This window comes from Gavialis gangeticus, unplaced genomic scaffold (genome assembly GCF_001723915.1).
Source record: "Gavialis gangeticus isolate Ggan-Ray unplaced genomic scaffold, GavGan_comp1, whole genome shotgun sequence".
Lineage (NCBI taxonomy): Eukaryota > Metazoa > Chordata > Crocodylia > Gavialidae > Gavialis > Gavialis gangeticus.
The window spans coordinates 42,226,568-42,251,918 of NW_017728994.1; the positions used below are offsets into that span (position 1 = coordinate 42,226,568).

The 25,351-nt window shown below is 41.9% G+C and overlaps 1 protein-coding gene across 15 annotated transcripts in view; it reads left to right on the forward strand.

The window, feature by feature from the left end:
• DNTT (DNA nucleotidylexotransferase) overlaps positions 1-25,351 on the forward strand; it is a 464,208-nt gene that overhangs the window by 207,905 nt on the left and 230,952 nt on the right. For all 15 annotated transcript variants that reach the window (XM_019502672.1, XM_019502670.1, XM_019502663.1 and 12 more), the window contains 2 exons: positions 17,728-17,898; positions 20,328-20,399. In XM_019502672.1, coding sequence (XP_019358217.1) covers positions 17,728-17,898; positions 20,328-20,399 — 243 coding nt within the window. The remainder of the gene's footprint in view (positions 1-17,727; positions 17,899-20,327; positions 20,400-25,351) is intronic.

Consider the following 25,351-nt stretch of genomic DNA (forward strand, 5'->3'; position numbering starts at 1 on the left):
CCCCCCCCCCCCCCAACTGAAGTTCCCAATCTATACAAATGTTGGGTGAGCTGGGTCCAACTAGGGTGCTGCCTCTTCTGAGCATGCGCGGGGCTCAGTGCAGGGTCTTGCTGAGCTTCAAGTGAAGCACCATTTTTGTTTTAATGTCTGCAAGCAGCTGAGGGTGCGTAAATGCGGGGCTATTTGGCAGGAAGTCACAGCACTGATGCTTCCTCATCAGATGGTCAGCCAGATGGTCAGCATGTACAAGTGTGCTGCTGTGCACAAAAAGACTCCACAGCAGGATAGGACTTACATGCCCCCATTGCATATCACATGCCCCCAGATAAGACATGTATCTTGTTTTTGGAAGGTAGAATGTATAAAAAGGGTACAAGTCCTACCCTGCTGCAGAGTATATTATTTTCATGAACCCTCACAGGGGTCCTTGTGTAAATGCTGAGACATTTACTGCTCAGTTAATTAGGTAAATGTAGATGAGCCCAGTGTCTACATACTTCGGTTTGTCTCTGCTTTTATATCAGGGAAGAAAAATCAGCTTCCCTTCTTAAGACATGTAACCCAATTTTGGAGGGCTGATTTCAGGGAAAGGGTGTGTTTGGTATACGGGTAAATATGATATATATCTTGCATGCTCTTTCATATGTGATAATATTAAACCTAACTAATCAATCTGGTTAGCTCAGATTCTACCACTTTTGTATGTAGTGTGCTCAATTCTCTGCTGCTCCTGGAGGGGGGTGACTGTCAGGCAGTGGCAATGCGGAGGGCATGCATGGGTGTGCACACGCATCACCTGAGAGCACTGGTGCACTACCTGTCAGGTCACGCTCCCTGTTTAGGTGACGGGCAGGGGGGCAGGTAGGAGTGCTGGTGTCCCTCCCGTGAGTGCCGGCTGGGGAGCTGGGATGCCAGCAAAAGTGGCCGTGCGACTTCCAGAAGTGGCTGTGGGACTTTTGGAAGCAGCCCTTGGTTAGTGAGATTGGCTCTCAGGGCCCCTCCCCCGGTTGGTGACTGGTGTCAGGAGGGGCATGTGGTACCCCCAGGAGTAGTTATTGGAAAACTTGCACCACAGAAATACCTCTCCAAATGATGGTTTCTTCCATGCTGTCCCCCTTTTTCTGGGGGAAGTAGTCATTTGCTATCGGCATATAGCAACAAGCAGCAAATTGCAGTTCCCCTTCATTGGCAAAACAAAGGGAAAAATGAGACAGGAATGGGAAACTCAGTTGTGCTTTGATTACTTTGAAAGCCTATCACTATTGTTGTATCTACAAGACATTTAACACACACAATGATCAGAGCTGTGATGGAGATATAAGGACTGTGTTTATATTAGTTGTAAATACCTGAATATTCAGACTATTAACTGAACCTGTTACCTTGAATCCCACAGTATTTCTATTGTATATGTAGCCCAGGTAACTTGGGTATATACTCCCCTTCTCCAATTGAAGGGGATTGTTAGCTGGCAGGTGTGCTGTGGGGCTGGGGGTGGGGGCGGGACTGCAGACCATTGTTTCCCTCTGTCCCTATAGAACCAGGCCAGGACAGTCAGGGGACTTAACTATATACACATTTATTTACATTAACTTATCACAAGGGAAAGGAACATGGATATAAACATATGTACTATATATATATATATTTATAAGATCGCTAAACCAGTAACATAAACAATACCCTCTGGGTAAATGACATAAAACCTTATACCAGTGCTCCAGATACAGGTAAGTCACAGGTATGTGTCTGATCTGAAACAGATAAACTCCAAAATAAACATAGATAGCCAACAGATAAACTATAGATAAGTATGGGTGAACAATAAATAAATACAAGTAAACAACAGGTGAAATAATAGCAACAGGGGGTCCCAGCAGAGCCCTAGGACTGTACTTATCTACTCATTTAGAAATATGAGATTTCATAAAGTATAAGGCATGCCATCACACCACTTATGGTGCAAGAACCCCAAAGATAAACTTAATCCCAAGGGAAAACCCCAATGCTCTTGGGCTTTTCCCAAGCCCTACAAGGAAGCTGGTAACTTTAGGGGGGCCCTCCCAGTGGGACCTCCATTTTCAGGAGCCCTTAACTAACCAGGGGGGACTCCCCCTCCCCTGTGGGAATCCTCTTTTCCTTGCAACTCATGGCTCCCAGGCCTGGAGGGTGGCCCTCGTCCTCTGCACCAAGCTGCTCTCTCACCTGCAGTGGGCTTCAGAGGGGTCGCTGTCCTCTGGAACGGGGCTCCTGTATGCAGGGCTTCTGGGGCCTCTGGCTCAGCCCTGTCTGCTGCTTCAATAGCCCAAGCACTGTTTGGCTCCCTGGACTCAACCTTTTGCTCTGGGTCGGAGGCCTGGGCTGCCTCGTGCAGCACCATGCTCAGTCTGCCCCCGGACCCTCCGTGCAGCACCTCCCGCACTGAGTTTCCAGCCTCATTCCGGGGGTTGAGGACCTGAGCCGCCCAAGCGCTCCAAAGGTCCTACTCCATGCACCGGCCTGTGCACTGTGTCTCTGGCTACACACCAGAGGTTGCAGACCCGAGCTGCCTCATGCAGCTCCCAGGGTCTGGATGTTGTGAGCCGTGCTGCACACCGAGAGCCTAGTTGCTGGAGCCGTTTGCTGTTCCCCGCTGATGGAAGTCTTCAGGAGTGCTTCTGAGCTATTGCTTCGCCTTGCTGAGGAGCTCTCCTCAGCTCTTCTAAGCCCCGCTCTTCTCTCTCCTCTGTCCCAGATGTGTTCCCCTCATGCTGGGCACGCAGCTCCTTTTATACTCTCCAGGGCTCCGCCCCTGAAGACTTCCGGACCTGAGTGTTGCAGTCTTCAATGGGGGGGGGAACCCCTCTTCCCCTCCGCTCAGGAAAGGGGCATGACTTCACTCCCTTTGCTGCCTTCTTATTGGTGGATGGGCTCAACCCATCAAAACAGCAAGATTTCAAGCCTTGGACTCAACCCAAGCTCCAAAAGGGAAGCCTGCTACATATAACTGTAGCTATTCAACAATGGGAAGACAACACATTTAAGCCTGTGTAAGTGGCATTGTGCTTCTTTAAAAGAAGCAATGGATGGATGCCAGAGGCCCTTAAACCATTGTAACTTTCCCTGTATAAAATTATCCCTGAAAATTGCAGTGTCCATTTCCATTTTTGGGGAGCCATTTCCTCAGGACAAGCAAGCTACTATCTACTCTCCCACCACTTACTGGTGAGGTCAGAAACAGCCATCTACAGTGTGCAGCTACCCTAGGATAATGTCACATCTGTCCATTCCTTATCCAAGTATAATTTACATTGTAATTTACACCAACTGTATACATCAATGGGGGGTATGTGACCATCTGTCAATTCCATGAATAAGACAGCAGGATCACAGGGCAATGTGTTTGACCAGAGGCAGCTGTTTAATAGGTTGTCTTTGTGGTTCTGTCTTATGCACTGAGATTGAGAGAGAATAGAATAGCAAAGCATTGTTCTCAAATTCACTTATAGACAGTTACCCTTCCATACTCCTCCAAAAGCATACACTGGAAGCTGCATCATGATTTCATATGGTAAAATAAACAATGTCATTCTGCTTTGCCCAAAAGGGATTGGAGGATTTGAATATTAATACTGGGCTGCAATAAAATTCAGAGAGGCATTATTCTTTGAGAGGAATACAATTTAATTGTTACAGAAGAAGCTAATTTAGTTGGTGGCAAATGGTTCTGTGATTCTGAGGCTTATTGCTGATGGTACTGAATGTTACTCTACTCTGACTCTTACTCATGGTAACAAGAATGTGAATATTTAGCATGGGGAAGATGCCAGGTTGTCTTTCTTTGCTGTTTATGGGGAAAAATGGTGGTTGTTTTCATTTTCTTCTCTGTTTCTTTTCCATGTAAATATTGTACCTAAAGGCATGTGTTACAAATGTCAGTTGTATCCATGACTTTTGTAACATAATACATTTATTTTATTGTATTTTAAATCAGACCTACACAGTGCCCTAGTTCTCTTTTTACAATTAACTTTGGGTTCTTGTAAGTGAAAAAACACTAAATAAGATGTATGCTTTAAATAACATCTCCTGTCTCATACTGACATTGTATTCTTTAGAAGAAAGTTCTCCAGGCAATATGTCAAAACAGTAACATGAGGTACGCTTTGTGTGTTCCTAAGGAAAATGGTTAGGTGGGTTGGTTGAAGAGGAAATGTGTTGCTTATTTTTTAAAAATAATTTTAAATAAGTATCACACAAATAGGATATAAACTTTTCAGCAACCTACATTCACACCCTTTACCAAAAATATGTTATTTTCTCTGGCCATATACTTAGTGCATGTTTTCTTCAGCAGAAATTTCCTCTCAGTGTTTTACACTTTACCTTACATTATATGTTTTTGCCTTTTTACAGATTGATACCCAGGGCAAGCATAGGAGAGTTAATGCTCCTACTTCATTACTATACTCTACCAGTGATGCTAGTTCAGGGGTGGGCAAATTACGGCCTACGGGCCAGATTCAGCTAATGGAGAGGCTTTGTTTGGCCTGCAGCAGGTCCCTCAATCCTGCCTGGCCCAGGTACTGTCAGGCAGTGGCATGTTCTGCTAACCCCTGGGCACACAGCAGGGCTAAGGCAGTTCCGCAGCTGGACTGCCTTTCTAGGCAGACCGGGCAGAGGCAGCTTCTTGTATCTGCTGCTGTTGCTGGCCCCAGTCCCACACTGATGGGGATCTGTGCCACAGCCCTGACCGGGCACACCCTGCACTTGCTCCGGACTCAGCTGCTCATGCTAAACAGTGGCAGCAGCAGTGCCAGCTGGGCAGAAATTGCTGCTTAGCACAGGGGGAAAGTGGCCCCTCACCACTGCACGTGCTCCCTGCTACAGCCATGCAGAGCCCACACTGGGCTGTCCTGTGTCTCATCTGCACTGCCACCACTGCCCTGCGGGGCAGCCCAGAGGCAGTGGTGACAGCAGTGGAGATGCAAGGCAGCCCAGCGCAGGCTCCAAGTGGCTCTTGCAGGAAGCACTGGGAAGCAGCAAGAGGAAGGGCTGATTTCCCCCTGTGATGAGCAGCTGTTTCTGCCTGGCTGGTGCTGCTGCTGCTGTTTAGCATAAGCAGGGAAGTCCAGAGCAGGTGTGGGGCGTGCTCAGTCAGGGCTGTGGTGTGTGTCCCCACCAGTACCATGGGGCAGTGGTGGAAGCAGATACAAGAAGCTGCAGAAAGGCAGTCCAGCTGTGGAGCTGCCCCAGCCCTGTTGTGGGCAGTAGGACATGCCACAGGCAGGAACTGCAGAGCAGGCATGGGGTTGGGGCTGTGCCCAGGTTATGGCTGATCTACTCTGGCGGGGGTGAGCCTGGAGCAGGCGTGGGGCACTCTGGGGCTGTGCACTGTTGGCAGTGGGGAGGCACCAGAGGGCATGGTGACTCTGGGATGTTGCGGGGCAAGAGTGGGTGCTGACTGGCTCAGGGGGCATGCGCGGAGGGCTCCCCTGCACACACACCATACCCAAAAAACCCTCCCCAATAAATTCCACAACCACACCCTCCCCCACACACTCACTCGCCCCACAAACACCATGCCCACCCACACCTTCTCCCTCATCCCTCCACAAACCCCACACCACTCCTCAAGTGCACCCCCCCACACCTGTGCACCTCTCGAGAGAGTCACACTCACTGCTATGCACCCCCTCACCACACACATACCCACACCCCGCCATGCACACCCCACACCAACCCACCATGTCTCCCAGCCACCTTCTCCCTCCACATACCCCACAAACCCCATACCAACCCCCACACACACCCACATATCCCCACAACCCCCAACAAACCTCCATACCCACTCATCCACATCCACACATACCCCCACAATTTCCCTCACATCCCACATATACCCACAGCTCCCACAAACCTCATACTCCCCACACCTCTCCACACCCCCCCATTATATACAAAAATCAAACTTCATTTTGAGTTATTATGCAATCACCTGTATATATACTATGCAAACACACATGAATCAGGACAAAAATATTTCTTTTAAATAAAATTAAGATATATTATTGTGAATTTTTTATTTTTAGTATATAATTTGTTATTTTCCAGTTCAATGATGGCAACCCCTCCTTCCCAAATGCAGTACTTCTGGGGAAAGAGAAGGGGCTTCCGGTGACAAATGTCATGGGTTAAGGGGTGGAACTTCTGGTGCCAAGAAGGCGACCAGAGGGCAGGGCAAGGGTGGGGCTCTCAAGGGGAGGGGCTACCATTGCAGCCCTTGACAGCTCACCAAAACTCATTAACTGGCCCTCCACCTGAAATAATTGCCCGCCCAATGCTAGTTGTAAGTGTTCATTTTAATTCATCTCTCTCAATTGCCTTCATTCTGTCTTCCATGCTATGTGGGATGTTAAAAAGCTACTGCTGTTTCCTTTTTCACTTTTCCTCAGTGTACCTGCCTGGTTTCGAACATCTGGTCATGTGCTCTACGTCCCTGGATGTTCGGAGTGGTCTGCCCTTCCGTCCCTGTGACCTCAACGAGTTGATAGTGTTGACCCGAATAGTCTCTCCCCAAACTTTCCTGCCATGACTTTGATTTTTTCACAGTGGTGGGGATTGACTATCGGTGCTCCTCTTTTCAAGGACCACGGGACATTGGTCTTCTGCGAGGCTCCTCCTCCCCTCTACCTTGCCCTTATACCACACCTTGATGGATCTTGTCTGTCTTCGGCTTCATTCCTCTGATAGTTGGACCTGGGGCCCTCTTCCCAATTGGCTGCACGAATTCAGCTATATGCATTCCTCCTCCCAGCCTCCTGCTCCGACCTCAGCTGCACCCGTCAGTGCTACCTACTCCACCTCCCCTCCAACAGTGGGTAACCAAACAAGACACAAAATAAATCACTGGCAGCAACCACCAACTATAGGGACTATCCCTTTGCCCCTTTTTCTGCTCCTATTGCTTGCTTCTTTGGCCCCAGCTGCCACCTCTCCAGCCCCAACCAGCCTAACTGGGGTCTGGGGTAAGCCTACTATGTTCTTGGTAGGTCCTCTCAGCGCGTCTCCCCCACTGCTCCTCTTTGGGGTTACCCGTGCCTTCTGTGGTCTCCCTTGTTGTGGTGATCTGGAGCTTGCCACTTCTTCCCCTTTGAGGACTCCTCCAGGTGTCAGGGTTCTCCGACCCTCCTCGGCTTCTACAATAAGCTTCCTTGCTTGCCTTCTTCCTTGCTGCTGGCGGCGTTCACTTCTTGTGGGGTCATGCTTTCTCCACCTGTGCTGCCAGCTGCAAGCCTCCACTCTCTTTTGCCCTGAAGGAACTCAGAGCCTGCTTCCCTCACCGGTGGTCCTCTTTCTCCCCTCCCCCAGGGGCTGTGCTCAGCTGCTTTTAAATCCCCTGGTGGGATCCTGCCGCTGGGGCCGTCAGCTGGTCACAATTTTATAAAAAGGTGGCTAACAAGCCGCTCGGGTCCCGCTGCCACTTCTGGTCTCGCCGCGCTGCTCTCTGAAAGTACAAACCTATGTTTTTCTTTTCTTCCGCTTTCCTTCCCGTCCCGTTCCTGTTCCCCAAGTTCCTCCCGGGCTCCCTGGGGTCTTTCCCTTGGCTGCTCCCCGGTACTCTCAGCTTCCAATTCTGTTGTTATAGGCAACCATTGATCCACTGGATTGTGGTGTACACATAAGAGGTCTATTCAAATGCCTGATGAATCTGCTTGTATGGAGTCCTGTGACCATCACATCAAGACCTTCAACGCATATGCCTAGGCAAGAGTCTGAAACAGTTCAAGCTGCTCAAGACTTACCATCCCCACTTTAGACCATCCTGGCAGAATCCAAAGGCCAGATCGCATCCAGACATTCAGTGCCTTGATGGTTGTAGCTTCTGCCAGAGAGCAGCAGATAAGACTGCCTAACACCTCAGTAAGGGCGTGTTTCTGTCAGAGTGATATCCCTTAGTTTTTCTCCAACCAAAGAGTACCCAAAAGTTAGTGGGGGCTAGGGTTTTGAGGTTCCCTATACTCTCCTTATTCTGGAGGTTGCACTATTGTGGTATTTTATAGGAGCTTTGCCCAAGTAGCCCCACCACATTACCACTAGGCCCTCCAGTTAAGTGGAGTTTATGGTCATGCTCAGGACCAAGCAACTACTGATGTTTAACTTCATGGACAGTTGATGCCATCTGATATTTATTTTTAATAAAATAATATATTGCTATCTCCATGATTCAGAACCATGAAGTTATGCACATTACATTATTACTGTTATCTTCATTTTCTCTTTTCCCCTTCTCAGCTATTGTTTTAAAACTAGGTTGTAGTGTCTTTAGGGCTGGATGAATAATGGAATTCTTGTTCTGCAAAATGAATAAAACAGAAAATGTTATTTTACATTAACCCTAAATACTTAATTTGACCTGAAGTGAAATCTTTTGTTTAGTTTATACAAAAGATAAACTGATTTTTTTCATCAACTCATAGAATTACTTATGATTTATATTGGTGAATGCGAGAGGATAATTAATTCATTGTATTTGAATGGATTATTCATTCTAAAGCCAATTTAAATTTACATGGTTCTGTTTTGATTATTGGCAACTGTAGTCTGAGAATCATAACCCAGGTTCAGGTTTACATTTTACTGAATAAACTTCAAGTTAAAAAAATATGATCCAGAACAAAAACAATTTAACTTAAATCGCTAGTGTCAGTATAATGGCTTTTCAACATATGCATATTAATACACAGCAATAAACTCTGGTGCAGATCATGCCAGAGTTCATTGCTCCTGGGCACCACATTTACACATGTGCCCAGGACTGCAGTACATTGAACTGGGTTGCAGCAGCCCCAGCTGGCAGGGAGCCCAAGAGGACAGTCCACAGCTGCTCTGACTCAGCTCAATGTGCTGCAGAGGAGCTGGCTAGGGTACACGGGTGCTTCAATGTGGGGCTAGCCATCAGGCAGTCCCCACGCTGAAGTACTCTAGTGCCCTAGCCCTCTGGGCTAACAAAACACTGTTTACACATTTGTTGCTGTGCACAAAAAAACTCTGCAGCAGGATAGTACTTGTATTTACAAGTACTAACCTGCTGTGGAGTTTATTAGTTTCCTGTGGCCTAATAGGGTCACGTGTAAATGCTGAGACATTTACTGCAGAAATAATTAGGTAACTCAACATTAAGGGTCTTCTTCAGACATATCCAAGTATCTAGTTCCAGAAGACTTAAGAAAAAGTATTTATTTAATGTGCAATTACAGAGTAATTAAGTAGACAAAAATGTGAACATCTGAGGATTGTAATAACCAATTGAGGATTTAAATGTTGAGCACTGTAGTGCAACAGATGTGGGGCAGCAACAAAGAGTGACCCAATGATCTCCTGTGTCCTAACACAACGAAATAGGTGAAATACTATTTTTGTGACAGAGATTTAAGAATCCAAAAAGATTCATAGGGTGCACAGTTTCAAACTGTTCCAGGAACAGATGCAACTAAATTACGCTGTCATTTACAGAGAGGCCACAAAACAGCTGCACAACTATTTTACCTATCCTGGAAAAGAATAACAATTTGTATAATTTTTTCCCTTTATCTAAGCTTCAGATCTTCCTTTAGAATAGACACTCCTGTTCACTTAGCAAAGAAAAATCTGTAAATTTTTAGGTTAGAACAGTGTTAGTTCTGAGGGTCAAAAGACTAAATCCACATGTTGCAACCTTCTTTTACAATCTAAAGCTTATCCAAGCACTACATAGATGGACTGAGGAAGTAAAGGAAGTTGTGCAATGGAAACATTTCACGAAGTGAAGAGCTGAAATTTTGCCCATCTTTCTTTCATGTTTAATTAAAACCTCATCCCCTGAAGAATACTCTGGGATCTATGAAAGTCCCAAACATGTTAGAGATCTCTAGGCATTTGGTTTTCCATTCAACCATTTTCACTTAAATAGACAATCAGTGTTCTGTTTAATTAGTAAGAAGTGTGAGACAGTTCAGCATTTAAGTTAAGAAGCCATGACATTGCAGCATTGGGGTGCGGTCAATAATAAACTCTTGATTATGTTGCTCGAGATGGGATTTCTTTGATGAATTCTAGTAGGTTACAAGCTTTTTTTGAGTCATTTTAAGAAAAATAAAATTGATCAATTGAGAGCTATTTTATGTGGGTTTTTTTCTCTTGGATGTTATCTAATGCATATTAGGGTATTGTATAGATAGCTACTTGCTTGGAAATTAGTTGTATTATTTTTTAAAGCAAAACAACTCTATCAAAATGTCAAAACTGATTCCATGTAGAAAGACAGATCTATAATTAATTGCAGCATTTGCAGGCAATGTTTTGTACAGGGAATAATGCATATTCAATACTAGTTTAATTGTTTATTTAAAATAGCTTAATGAGCTCTGCAAAGGGAGGAAAACACTGAATAATGCAAACTTGATTGAAAAAGAATGCTTTGATAATATTTTTTCGTTGACTGTCAACAACCTCTGACTAATATGCTACATCTGATTGCCTTTTTAAATAAAGGTAGTGACACAGCTTTTCCAAGATCTGTCCACCCACTGGCAGTAAGTAGCAACTCCTTTCCTAAAATAGCAATGCCATTGATACATGCAGACACATTTATCATGACAGCTAATGCAAGGTTAACTTGAACTTTGATGGGAAATGAATCTATTTAAATGTTCACACAATAGCCTGCTATATGGTGTGGGAGATATACCTTAAGATTTTTTAGCTTGCAAATCAAATGAGGGAGAAAGACCCCCAGTATCATTATTACATAATGTGTAGCATGTCAGTACAAAAATTATTTTCTCTCTATATCTCTGTCCTCTGGTTTGTTTTTACCTTTTAGTTCTTTTTTATGTGCAACTCTTTTGGGGTTAGGCATCAGTAAAAGAAAAGCTTTTGCCATCACGGCTTGCTGTAAGCTAGGTACATTCATACTCCAAGGAGAGAATGAGAAGGGCAGGGAAGTAATCTTGACACCAAGATGGCAGGCGATAATCTGAGCGAAAGTTGTGTTGGCTGGGGGTTCTTGCTGTTATTTGACAAGAAGGAAGTATCACATTCTTCTAATGCTGAACAAGGAATTTTACTTGAGTAAGGGAAACTTTTCTCTTAATCTCCCTCTTTCTGCATACCTTTTGCCTAGAACTATCTCTAGTCTCTAGTAAAACAGGTTCTTTATCCATAAAGTTTTTTACTTTATTTTTGTCAAAACAAACAAAAAAAACAAACAAAAAAACCAAAACCAGTTTGGGGAGTTTGTTTATGGATAGAAGTAGAACTTTCCTTTCAAAAAGGAATTTTCTTTATCACAAAAAATTTAATTTAGTTAAAAACCCAATTTTCTTTTGAAAAACAGTTTTGATGGACAATTTCTGACAATGTAGTTTCTGGCTTTAATTCTTGAGGAAGAATACTGAAAACCTGATACTGATGTGAACTAAAGCCTCAGAAACCAGAAAGCAATTAGGAACTATCTGAAGTGTATTAATTCCCCCCCCTCCTGCCCCAACCACACTCACCCTCTCTCCCCAAAAAAACCAAAACCCCAAACCAACAAACTTGTATTTTTTTTTAAACCAATACTATAATATTGGGGCTGATTCATGAGGATTTGGGTGGCAACCATGAAATATCCATTCTTACATTATATAGTCCCTCAACTAGTACTGCATTCAAGTTTACATTGCAATCTTTGCAAATTGCTTTGTGTGTGTGTTGGCAAAGGGCAGGATTTGTTTGCAACAGGCTACTTGCCCTTGGAAGGCGACACAGAGAAGTAGTCCTGGCTGCCAAGATTCTTGCATTTTCTTCCACTTATGGGTCTATAGTTGGCTATCACAACCAATGAACAGGAACTGCTGGCTGGAGACGGAGTGGATTTGACATGAATAACATACAAGTTAGGTATTCTCTTAACAGCCTATAGCACAGGCTTGTTATAGAGCTTTCAAAGGAGATTAAAATTGTTCTCTGATTAAAAGACCTCTATGGAAATGTCTTCCACCTCTCCACCATCACAGGGAATACTGGCTGTAGTACAAATATACTATACTACTTCCCTTTGCTAGCTGAAGTAAATCTATATCAATTTACGCTAGTGGTAAAAAAAAAAAAGGTGTTTCCCCCTCTTTGAGTTCATGTTCTATATCATTTATGACTCAAATTTGCACGCCCACTTCTGTTAAAAAACATACTTATGTTATAGCGTAAATAAATTAATACAGTAAGACTTTGGAGACTTACTGGAGAATTGGAGACATTGGAGAATGAAGAAAAGGAAATGAATGAAGAAATATGATGAATGAAACAACATCAACACTTAGGTATAATGGCTTTAAATATAGCTGTTGAGCACCAAACTTTTGTGAATTTTGTAGTAATAGACTATCATGTCTCAGAAAAAAGACCTTCTCCCCTCCTTTTTGAATGTTTTATACCTTTGCTTATAACCTACTGAATATAAATAGCTAAAGAAGCTACCAAATAAGACATCTTCCTCAATAGCTATCTATCTCTAGAGGACTTTCATAAGATGTTCTGAAATAAAGGATAGCACAGCTCTTATTAGTCTGGGTAGAGGGAACTGATAAATAAATATGTAGCTAGGAATAGGATTCCTCTAGTGAGGTAGATTAAAGGTGACTAATCCTTGGGGAGATTGAGGGATAAGGTTACTCTGCAGAGAAAACGTATAGCAAACAGAATTCTTGGTAACAAGACGATGTCCTGATGAATTTATGTTAGATGAAGCTTGTCCTTGAAAACAATAGAGGAAACAATGAGAGAATCAAGCAGGAATTGTTTCTGAACCTATTGTATGAGAATGCTGTTACTTCTGTACTGAACGCTGCAAGAAAGCAGGCAGAATGTTAACCCTCAACTCAGCATATAAGAAACACAAAAAGATTACAAGGGTTTCATAAAGTTGTGTTTATTGGCAGTATAAAGGACATGTATATAGAATAAGGTTAAATTTTTACTTATGGAAAGGTGTTACATTTGTGGTGGGAGAAATGCCTTTTCCATGGCACAAAAAGTGTGCAGATATCAAGGGGCATTTTTTGCAGAACAGTATTGGCTGTTCCATAAAAAAAATAGTGCGGTTCCTACCAGGAAGATCTGTCTTCTCCTGCAGCAGTTTGAATGGGTGTGCACTTCTACCCCTTCTGCAGATTGAGGCTGCCCCAGTTTGTGAAACATTCAGGGGAAGGGGCATCTCCCCATGGCTTGGCTTGCCCTGGTCTGGGACCAGGATGAGTCAACCTGCCAGTGGCCAGTGCTTCCTTTCACTTCCACAGACCAAGGTCACTCTGGTCTGGGAAGGGGAAGGGGCATATCCTTGCCTTGGCCCTCCATATCTTCCACAGACTGGGATCACCCTTATCTGTGGAAGGTGTGGGAGGCATTTCCTTATGAGAACTCAGCCCGTGGTTGCCAGCAGGGGTGAAGGGTTGGCTGCAGGGTGGAACACCTATATGCTCCTTCTCTTGTCACAATTCCTGTGCCGTAAATTTCTCAGAAATTTGGAATTGAAGACTGTGGCAGTGCACCTTTTGATGCCTGCCACTTTAAGGGCTTAAGCAGGTGGCAGGCCCAATCAGGTGGTCACATGGCACCCAGGAAGTTGCCTGATTGGTGGAGGGCTGGGCAGCCTGTGTGTAAGACCAGGCCCTGAGAGCAGAGCTGGCCAGTTGCAGCTGGGGAGCCAAAGGATGAATGTTACTTGGCCTGAGTACTACTGCTCCCAGAAGACCCAGAGGTTAGGGTAGGAACTATGGGGATGGGGATGGAGGAGGTTCCCGGTCCTGGGTAAGACCTGAAACTACACCCTGTTGGATGCCGGATGCTGTGGCGGGGCTGCTTGTAGTGGGCTAGTGTCCAGGAAATGCTACACCTGTGCCTCCGCAGTGAAAGGTGAGGATGGGGTGCCACGTAGCCTCAGCCCCCACAACCTAGTGGGTTACCCCATAGAGGGGACAGGCTTGCGGTCCTGACACATTGACACACACCTGGGGCCTGAGTGGACTGTAGGTCGAGTTTGGGGTGCCTGAGGCCAGAGAAGGCCAGGGGCTGGAATTAGCTTAGAGTATGGGGTGGTAGACCTGAAGCCCTGTTGTAGACTAGGGCCTGAATTGGGCAGCCTGAAGGTCTGAGAGGGGTCAGGGCCAAGCGTGAGAGAGAGGAACCTTGAAGGGCTGTATGGAGTAGGGCCAAGGGGGCCTGAAGGACCATGCAGAGTAGGGCAATGTGACTGAGGCTCAAGAATGGGGCAGAGCAAATGTTGCCCTATTGGAGGTAGTATGAAAGAGGCCCAGCCCAAGGGAAGAGTTTGGCCCTGGACAGGGCTATGTGAGTCAACTGTTTTGATGTCATCTGTGAGGCACGGGACATGGTGCAGCTGTGGTTCAGAGCTCTGCATTATGTCCTTGGCATCAGGTCATTAAATGTGCAGCCTCCCACCTAGGTACAGCTATTCAATTCCAACAAAAGTGTGGCAGAAGAGCCAGGTGTATGGACTGCCCTAGACAGGTGGGCAGGCCAATGATTGGACTGGCCTTGAGATGGCTCCCCTGTGACAAATACCTTTCCCTAACCATAGTTTTCTACATGAAATCTGATCTTAAATATAGCTGAAAATTCTGTAAATACACAGAATGCAGTCCCACTGTCTTCAGTGGGCTGCATCTGATCAAGCGATCCAACCACAGATAACTGAATGAATGACTTGGGCCTTTATAGGTGAATCTGTTTGGCTGGAATCTTCTTTTTCTGTCCTTTCCAGAGAATGGAAAGCAGAAACATTCAAAATAATATAGACCAGCATGAGAGTATCAAATCATTTAGTAGTAGCAGTGATATAGAGGCTGGACATTATAACTTGGTTTGTGTAACTTGAAAACGGAGATTGCACCTAAATTCAGTAAAAACTATCCCTGCTTGACTGAAAGAAGGATTCAGAGACAGGTGAAACAAATCATCCTAATCAGAATGCAGTCCCTGAGCAAAGCATATGTCAATATTCTCTGAATGAGAAAAGTGAACAAGCATGCAGTGTGTAGAAAGAATTACAGCATTTCAAAATGTTAATGCACAGAGAGAGAGAGAAAGGGAAAATCTTGTTTTCTTTTAAAGGTGAACCATCAGGTCAATATAAAACCCAAGTATAAATCGATTTTAGAAGTGTGTGCAAAACTGATGATCAAAATGAATTCTAGATCAAATTTTGAAAACTTTACATTTTTTTTATTGGACTGTGTTCTTTCAATTTAGTGGGTCAAATTTTATTCTGATAAGTGTTAATCGATGTGAGGAGTAATGACGTGGAACTGGAACCAGGCCCACCGTGTTTGGAAATTCTAAGCAGATAGAATTTTAGATGTATGGACAGTTATGCTGGTTATATATTATGGTTTCATCCACTTCCCAGAATTCATTTTTGCTATTGATTGTATTAGTATGTTCAGCCCATTTATGCTGTCCAGATATATTTTTTCTCTTCATTGTATTTGTTTTCATATTTGTCAACACCTATTTGTGCATCAGTATTTGAACTGCTGACCAGCTGCCTTCCTTCTAGGTAATATCATGTTTTGTGTCTATTCTAGTGGTTGTCTTTGGTATACAAAGGCACTTGGCCACTTTATTTAGATATCTAACCTGGGATCAGACTGAGCCTTCAAGATCAAAGGTAGATTACGGCTATACTGCTGTAGAAGGAACACTGAGTAACAATTCCTTTCTTGCTCCTCCCTTGGTCCCAGGAAAAATAATGATTGTAGCTTTCCTGTGTCAGTTTTAGGGACTGAAGTCAAAACCTCACTCATTCTCTCTCTCCCCAGCTCCTTTCGGACACCTGCTTAGTTGGGGATGGGAATTCTGGCACAATGGCGAGAGATGTACTAACAGAGTTATATGTGGGACATGGGAAGGCGCTTTCTGTTTTACCAAAGGTCTTTGGATTAGAGAGCAGTGGGGTTTAAGTATTCTGACAGCTAACCCTGAAGATGTTAGTGGCCTGTGGGGCAAAAGAGAGTAGCAACAGGGATGAAAGCAAAGTAAATAAAGAGGGTTTACTAGATTTTAGGGTAGATAGGCAGTGCTGTTAGCATTAAGAAGAAATATCCAAACCTTCATAGACCAATGGTTCCTGGTCTGCTGTGCCATGGATTCTACTCACACATTTTACATAGCTCTTGTCAATGTAATGAGAAGCTGCCCTGGAAACAGGGTGCACTAAAAAAATCTCATAAAACCAACCAAACAGAAAAACAGTTGCTATTGTAGATGTGAGAGTTTATGAGATTTGCATAGGGTCTCATTAAGCACTGAAATTTTTGACTGCCACTCTGTACCAGCCTGCAGAAATTCCTGCACCACTGTTTTTAAAGTTGCGTGACTTCAGGTACTGTCACAGAGCTTGTTATCTTTTGAAACATAGAATTTTACCCTTGGGAAGGACAGAAAACAAACTTCTTCATACTCCTGAAATGATCCTCATTTCATATTTCTACAAATTTTGCCAGTTTTAAAGAACATCACTTCTCTGTCAACAGCTTTTGAATGCAACAGCTTCAATAAACAGGGCCCAAGATAAATGAAGAATCATAAAAGGCTGTTTCTCCCCCTTTGCATGGGTTAAGAAGTTGCGGGGGAGGGCACATACTGTTATTTGAGCTTGCTGACTTGACACACAGCTGTACCTTGAACGAGAAGAAACTCTCGGGGTGGTAGGGCCTGCCACAGACTATTTTCTTTGAGTGTGCTTTAGAAACCAAAAGATGTCATGTAGTGACACAGTGGATAAAGTGGATTTGGGTAGATTTCTAAAAGCTGCAGGAGCTTTTTACTTTTCCTTTGGCAGGCTCAGGAGAGTTCTCTCAAATTTAGGGAGGTGGTGAAATCGCCTTCAGATGTCAAGTGCCAGGTGGCAGTTCAATGCAAGGTCCTTTTTTATTAAGCAAACATAGGAGTGTTTGCCCCTGTAGGTCATTCCCTATTTATGACAGCTGTGTGAAAGATAGAAATTTGTTTCCCAAAGGATTTTGATTTTTGGCTTTGTTTTGAATTAGTATAAAACAACAACATTTCAAAATTCTTCACAAATACATTTTTTTCCATATCAGTTCACCTAAATACGCTTTTAAAAAACTTTCAATGTTATATTTTATGTTCTATTGTAATCTATAAAATGAAATTAAAATGTTTCAAAATGAAATATTTCATTCCAGTATTGTCTAACCATCCCACTTCAATATTCTTGGAATCTTCTTCCAGCTTGTCTCCAAAACAAATTTTCAGTGAAAACTACATGAATTCATTTAGTATTTTGATGTTGTCAGAACTGAATTTTCCATTGATAGAAGGCTTTACTGAAGTTTTTCTGGTTGGCTGTATTGCTTATGTTTATTGCACAGGTACTCCTTACTTAATATTATCCTGCCTAATGTTGTTTTGTTATTACATCGCTGATCTATTAGAGAACATACACATTTGAAGTCACGCGATGTTTAGTAATAATGTTGTTTGGCTGCTGCCTGCTAGTAGGTAACTACTGTGACATAATTGGATTTGCTTAACATTGTTTTGCTTGAAGCTGCATTTTTCAAGAACGTAACTATGATGTTAAGTGAGGAGTAGCTGCATAAAAGTAAGTCTGCAAATCAGTCTGCATATGTACTAACATTTCTGACATTTATATATTTTATTAATATTTATTTTCTTTTGCAGGATGCTTTTGAGATACTGGCTGAAAATTTTGAGTTCCGAGAAAACAAACTAGGTTGTCTGGAATTCTTGAGAGCAGCTTCCGTGCTGAAATTCCTTCCATTTCCAATAGTACAAATGAAGAATATAGAAGGACTGCCTTGCATGGGAGACAAAGTCAGATGTGTCATTGAGGTAACATCTCGGTGCTAGATGCTGCTTTTACAATTTTTAGAAATATCAATGAGAGAGACTGGGTTGATGTGCATACGTGAAGACCAGTATGTATGCCTCCTGTATGCATGCCTCCTGTATAGGCAGAAGGTAGGGCAGGAGGGCACCTTAGGCCATAAATAGACATTGCATTTGCCGCAGGGTTCTGCAGATGTACAAATGACTTGTTCTACTTCAAATCTGTCTGAAGTATGCCATATAAAGTTTGCTAAGACTTTTCCCCGAGGCCAGGCTATGTGTGCATCTGTAAGGTTATTGCAGGCCATGCCAGAGGCGAGGCAAGCCAGCCAGGCTGTGCTCTCCCTCGCCATCTACTGGCTCAGTCATTTCTAAACCTCATCTTTACAGCTTTCACTGCTGAGACGCACCTGTTTTGATCAGGGCCAAACTCTGGGAAAAGCAGGCCTGTCTCAAATGTGGTATCCGTTTACAGCCTTTGAGACTTAGCTAGTTTAGAGAGGCATGAGCTTTCATAGGCAAACACCTACTTTGTTGGATCTAGTAATGGTTTTAGGCTATGAAATATTTTACTCCCATAGACTCAGTAACTTCTGGAAAGCTTTACAATAATTTGAATTTAAATCTATGATTAATATGACATGTCACAAAACTTCCCAAATGAATTAAGGTGGTCCTGGAATTTTTGTTATCATTATTATTGATACTAATGATAACAAATGCATATGTCATTAAAAAAAAACACGCTCTCTAATTGAATGTAACAGACTTCTCTGGCAATATTGGTTAGCTTAGCCTGATGTGATTTAACACAGAAGGTGGTCTCATGCTTCAAGGCTTTTGCTGGTCACCTGTTAGCCAGGAATTTTTCTCCTCTCATGATTGTGGCTGGCTCCTGGGGCTGCTTTTTTTCTGATGATAATTAAGGTCACAGCTAAGGCTCACCTTTTTGTCTGGGGTGTTACTACATTCGTGTCAATACTTTAAGACCTTTGAGGTTATTGACAAGAGGATCTTGCTGTCCTACTCAGGGTCACAATGCTGATCCCCAAATTTGGGGCCAGGAAGGAATTTTCCTGAGGTCAAACTGTCAAGGACTGTGGGGGCTTTTGCCTTTGTCTGTAGTGTGGAATATGGTCCTTTTTGTGATACTCTTGTCTGGTAGCTTTTACCTGTGGCATGTTGTAGGGTGTTCTTGGTGTTTCTGTGTTTTGCCTTGTAGTTCTTTGTGAGAGTTTGAAATGGCCATTTTGGGGAATACTTGGGTAAATGGTTGCTTGTAAATGCAGAGGACTGGATATTTTGACAGAGGAGGCCCCTTTGAGTCCCATGTTCCTATGCCTGTGGAAAAACTATTTTAGCAAAACCCATAAACGGTTTAGTAATTTGATGTTATATTTTGCCTTACTTCTAGTTTTACATGATTCTTTCGTATAGGTGAAGGACAAACTGTACAGTCTTGCTGAAATCCCTCTTCTTTTGGATTCATAATAAGTTTGGCTCTTTCAGCACCTTGCAGACATTTATCATTGCAGTAGACATTTGAGCAGAATGACTTACTTGTGTGGAGAAGTTACTCTTGTGATTCACTTGACTCCCCCTTTTTTCTTTCTTTCAGAAGTTGACAATATAACCTCTACAGTGCTCTTAGTCCTTACTGACCTAGAGACTGGGAGTTTGAGTATAACTCCAGGCAATAGAATGGAGAAAGATTGGAAGGACTATATACTGAACAAAAATATACCCACTGCTACTATAACTCTTTCTTTTGTAAAATGAATAAGTTTAATCAAATACAGAATAATGACATATGCAGTCTACTCTGCATAATGAAACAATTGCTTTCCAATTGATGATTGATTTACTAGGAATAACGGCCATAAGTTGATAGAGGGTAGGTTCAGGCTGGACATCAGGAAGCACTACTTCACAGTCAGGGCAGCTAGGATCTGGAACCAACTTCCAAGGGAAGTGGTGCTTGCTCCAACCCTGGGGGTCTTCAGAAGGAGGCTGGATGAACACCTTGCTGGGGTCGTTTAACCCCAGTACTCTTTCCTGCCTATGGCAGGGGGTAGGACTTGATGATCTGCTCAGGTCCCTTCTGATCCTACCAACTATGAAACTATAATGAGTAATTTCTTGATTACAGACCCATTTCTTGATAATGTGAAGTATTTTGGATGGTTCAAATCTTTACACCTTTCCTGAATTAGTGAGATTTTTACTTGAATAAATATTTCAGGATTTGTTTGCAAAGAAATAAAACTATTTTGTTCACCAAAAGTGCTCTGTATGTGCATGTGTGTGTGTGCATGTTTGGTATGTGTGTTCACCTGCTGATACAACTTCCTACTGTACTATTGGAATATTAAATTGAAGATAAATTAATTAAAAATCTTTATTCTAAAAGTACTCTATTCTTCTCCATACAGGAAATAATAGAAGAAGGAGAGAGTTTTCAAGCTAAAGAAATATTAAATGATGAACGATACAAATCATTCAAAGTAAGTATATCCTCTTCAAATTTGGTCATAGTAGCTATAATATTTGTTTGATTGCTCTTCACTGAATCGTGCCATGTTCCTTATTGTAAAGGGGCATCCCAAGTATTAAATTATCGATATTAAGGAAAGAGTAATTTAATAAAAAAGAAGCTGCATAGTAGAAAGAGATTTGTTCTGAAATCAGCTATCTTTCTAATTAATGTGATACATATGTAATTGGTATCAAACTTAAATTGGTATTCTCTTGAAAAACAATGTAACATATACTTTTTTCTGGCTTAGGTTTAACCCAATGTTATTCTGCTTCATTAGTCATGATTGTCACAACCAAGTCTTATTCTGATCTTGGAAAAATGTCAGGCTGAGGATGATGACTAAGAGCTATCTTTAATTCTGGTGAAATGTGCCTTCCAGGAAAAAGGAGGGGAAGGATGGAGGGATGATTTTGTCAGCAGGCATGTTCTAGTTTCACAAGCAAAGTGACAGTTCTGCTTGGGATACAGCACAGCACAGAATCAGATGGGATGGTAGAGAAGTTCCCACCTACTAAAATTTCAGTGCTCCTTCCACCAGAGGAACTCTCAGTTTTTTCAGTGTTTTATTGCTGACAAAATTTGATATGGTGCATGTGTATTCATGCATAACCTTCTCTCTTGCATATAGTGCAAATAAGGAAACCTAGTTTCTTTTTTGCTAGCAATTGCCTATGCTTCTTGCTATGGACAAACTCAAATGCAAACACAAGCTTTATTTTAATTAAGAGAACATTATAAAGACAAAGAAGATAATCTATAAGTTTGAGACTAGTACTGGTCATTAATGTTACCGGTAAAAGTCTCATTGCACATAATCAGAAAAGGGTGATGAGAAAGCCTGGAATATGGAAAAACAGAAGAGAATCTAAAAAGGCTGAGATTGTTTAATTTAGGAAATAAATAAGAGGGAATTATCTTTATAGAAAGAAGTTTCTGTTTTCATAACACACAAATAAATGGGCATTCAGTGACAGTTGCTGAGATCAAGAACATAGCAGGAGTCAAAGCTGGAGTGGATATATATATGTATGTATGTATGTGTATATGTATATACATACGTGTATATACACACACACACACACACACCATTTTTTAAATATAATATATATAGTTTAAAAAAATATATATATACATAATGTGTGTGTGTGTGTGTGTGTGTGTGTGTGTGTAAAAACAAAATCTTGGATCCAGAGTTGTCATAATTTATCATGCTAAAAATTTAGGATAGGGTATTAAATTTCAGGCTTTGGGGCTTAAAATAAACTTTTTAGCGAGCAGAATAAAACATTATATAGGGAATGTATTACCGTACATCTGCCTACCCTGGGGTCCTTGCATCTTCCTGTGATGCGTCTGTTATTGGCCACTGTCAGAGACAGGATACTGGGCTAGGTGGACTTTTGGGCTGATCTAGTTGGGCAATTGCTATGCTGTTATGACCAAACTTGTGTCTCTTTCAGATTTAAGTTCATGCTTTAGACATTTTCAGTAATATCTTCCTAAAATAACATTATAATGAACATTGTGTGATCATTACATAAGTGCTGTTAAATGTGCATTTTGTTACATTCAAAAAACCTATGGTACTTCAATACACTGCACTGTTAAAAATCATACACAGTTAGCAAATATCAAGAACAATGGGTATATCTCACACTTTACAATATAAATGGTGACTACCCAGTGAGATACACATGTAAGGACAACTCTGACCACAAATAACTCTTACTGATCTCACAGGGTGCTACAAAGAAATGAAAAAAGTGACTGCCTTTTAATATAGAACATGAAGAATAAAAATTCTTTTATACGTATGTGAATATGGACACCCAGAAACTGATGCATCCAGTTTAGACACTTCCGAAAATCCTGCCCTATGGAAATTTGTAGACAACTGGTTATAGTTCCTTTTAAAATTATATTTCATTGGAGGCCATAAGTTTTCAGGTTTATGTAAACTTTAACTTGCCTAGATACCAATGTGATAGGCGCCTTAGAAATGTCTTACATGGAAAATGTCAGAGCATAACAACAGCCAAGCGTAAGATAGTGGAAGCATGGGCTGCTTTGCAAATGTCTATATCCATATTGCTCCAACAGCGTATCAGTCCTACTCTACAGTAGTGCTATAATTTTAATGGGAGCTCTCTGTTGCGTGCAGACTATCATGTTGAATAGTTCCCAGCTGTGTGGCAGTTTTGTAATACACAGAAATGTTTACCGAGAAAAAGGATGAGGCTACAAAAATTTGGTGAAACTCTGATTCTGAATTTGTATGACTAATGCCAGAATTTTAAACTAGGTCTCTAGAAGTTAACTGCATGAACCCAATAGGCTTCTTAGCCTGATAGGATTTTTTTATTGTAAGCAAACCAAGCATTATATAAATATGAGTTTTTTAAAGATACCAAATTGCAGCAACTTTGAATATATGAATGACAACAAACATTTTGGAGAACAATTTTTCTCATTACTGAGACTGTAAAAAGTGAGTCAATATACAGTGACTTTTACCACCAGAAATTCAGCAGTAACAATAAATACAGTAGCAGGAATGAGGTATCTATTACACAAAAAAACCTTAGGCAGTAAATTTCGTGCACCTAACTTCACTGAGTGCTAAAGAATTGCAGTTTATAGTGAAGAAAAACTTAATTTTGTTTTTTTCAAATGACAGTAGCTTAGAGTCCATTTTGTATAGATCTCTAACCTTTACACAGAGTTAATAAAGTTTCTTGCAATTGTTCTGGAACCAGTAATGGCCCTTTTAGAAAATGCAGAGCTAGCAAAAACATTAAAAGATAAGAATCTAAATGATTTTTTAAAATAAGATTAAAAATAATTGTAATCTCTCATAAACACCCACGCTTTAGATAGACTAAGTAATTTCATCCATTATACACAAAATCAAGTGTAATTCCTATTTAATATTATCCAAGATTTTCATCCTTCTTTCTTCTTTATCTTAATTACTTCCAAAGAATTAATTTCATTAGAAAAACACTGGATATAGCTAGTATGGTCTGAATTCAAAGGCTGCAGATCCAATAGAAAGGCACAATTATATGTGGCTTGTACAGCTATTCAACAGAACCCTATGGATGTGCAGTGCAACTGTTGAGAGATACAGTATTGACAAAATGAGTATAAAGAACACATTTTGGGAGAGCAAGGAGGTTTTCTTCTCCACTTTTCATGTCACTATCCACCTGAGATATTGATCCACTGAACACTGCTTACATCTTTTACATATCTGCTTTGATTTGTTTCTTGGAACAAACATGGTATTTAAAATTATCTTTGAATGAGTGGAAGCAAAACATACTAAAACCCCAATGCTAGTGAGTCGGGGGGTTTGTTTTTGGTGAATAGTAAATTCATCAAGAAATATGATGCTGGATATTTGAGATCTGTTTGTGAAGTTGACCTGATTGTGCTGAATAGGTTTAGCTGAAAAAAACATTGGGGATCTAAATTCACAAAAGTGCCAGTGCTGAAAGTATCTTTTTTTTTATCTGATAGCTCGGGGGTTAGAAAAGTCACCCAGAAGAGGGGTTCAGTTCCTTTTGCTGCCTGACAGGATTTAAATACATATTCCCTAGCTGCCAGCAGGCTTTGGGGCCACCTGGATTCCAATCTCTCCTGGAGGAACATCTAATTATTTATACAAAGAGTTGGACCTTTCCTGTGGGAGAGTTAATGTCCCCTTTGAAAGAGGAAGGAATTGAACTTACTCTCCCACAACCTGGGTGAGTGACCACTGGGCAATCAGATAAGAGGGACACCCCCTTCTTTTTTGGCAATTCTGGGAATCTAGCCCTTTACTTTTCTTATGATTGTCTAAAATGAAACTTTATTTTGGATTGAAAGATTTTTTTTAGTTTTTGCTTTAATCAGAGGGGAAAAATAAATTTTGGTTTGGACTAAATTGAATTTGTTTCAGTTTTTTTGGCAGCCAGTCACTCTGAAAAACCACTTATTCATTCAGAATTAGTGGGTGCATATACATGAGATGCTTACTGCCAAGTTGCCTGATTAGCTCTGCAGTAAAGTGTCACCGTCTACATGAGCTGTGTTAATAGGCCAGAGTAAACTAATTAACTCTGCCATAGGATAGTACTGTCCAACACAAGTACTGTTCTACATTGGCTTATTTACTCTGCTGCAGCACACATGTAGACAGTGATGAGGGCTGGCTGGGCATGGGGCAGCCTGCCAGTTAGCTTTGTATTGTAGCACCCTTATGCCCCAGCCAGCCCCTCCCCAGCACATTCTGCTGGGCAGAAGCAGCCCTAGGCTGGCAGGCTGACCCCCTGGGACCTTTGCCAGCTGGGGCTGCACCATCCTGGCTCAGCCTGCTGTGGTCCCTGGCACCTCTGTAAATGCTGAGCCTGGGAGCAATAAACTGTGTGAACTGCGCTGGAGTTTATTGCATCAGATTAATTTTACATGTAGATGCACCAAGTGACTAGTTTCATTTTATGTACAGATTGATGGGCCTTACTCAGGAGTGAATGATGCAAATATTAATGTTTTTATAAATGAAGCAACCAAATCCTAAGATGCGATTCTCCTTTTCTACTTTCACACCACTATTATTTATGAATGTAGGTTTCTTTGAGCACTCAGAGAGATAAGCATCTGGTTTGTAATTAGTGAGGACAGTAGAAAAAACTAGGAGTAGAAAACAATGTATTAAATGGCAGCACTACTACACACATAAAAGAAGAAGGCAGGTCATGAATGAAAATGAATGTGACTTAAAATCTGGTGTTTCACCTGAAACTGCAAAGCTAAGCAGTCTAGCTTGTGTTAGTAGTTTACCTTGATTATCTCTCCTGACACTGACCTTGCTGAGTAATAATTGTAATAATACATATCAGATAAAACATTTAATAATTCACTCCCCTCTTGTTC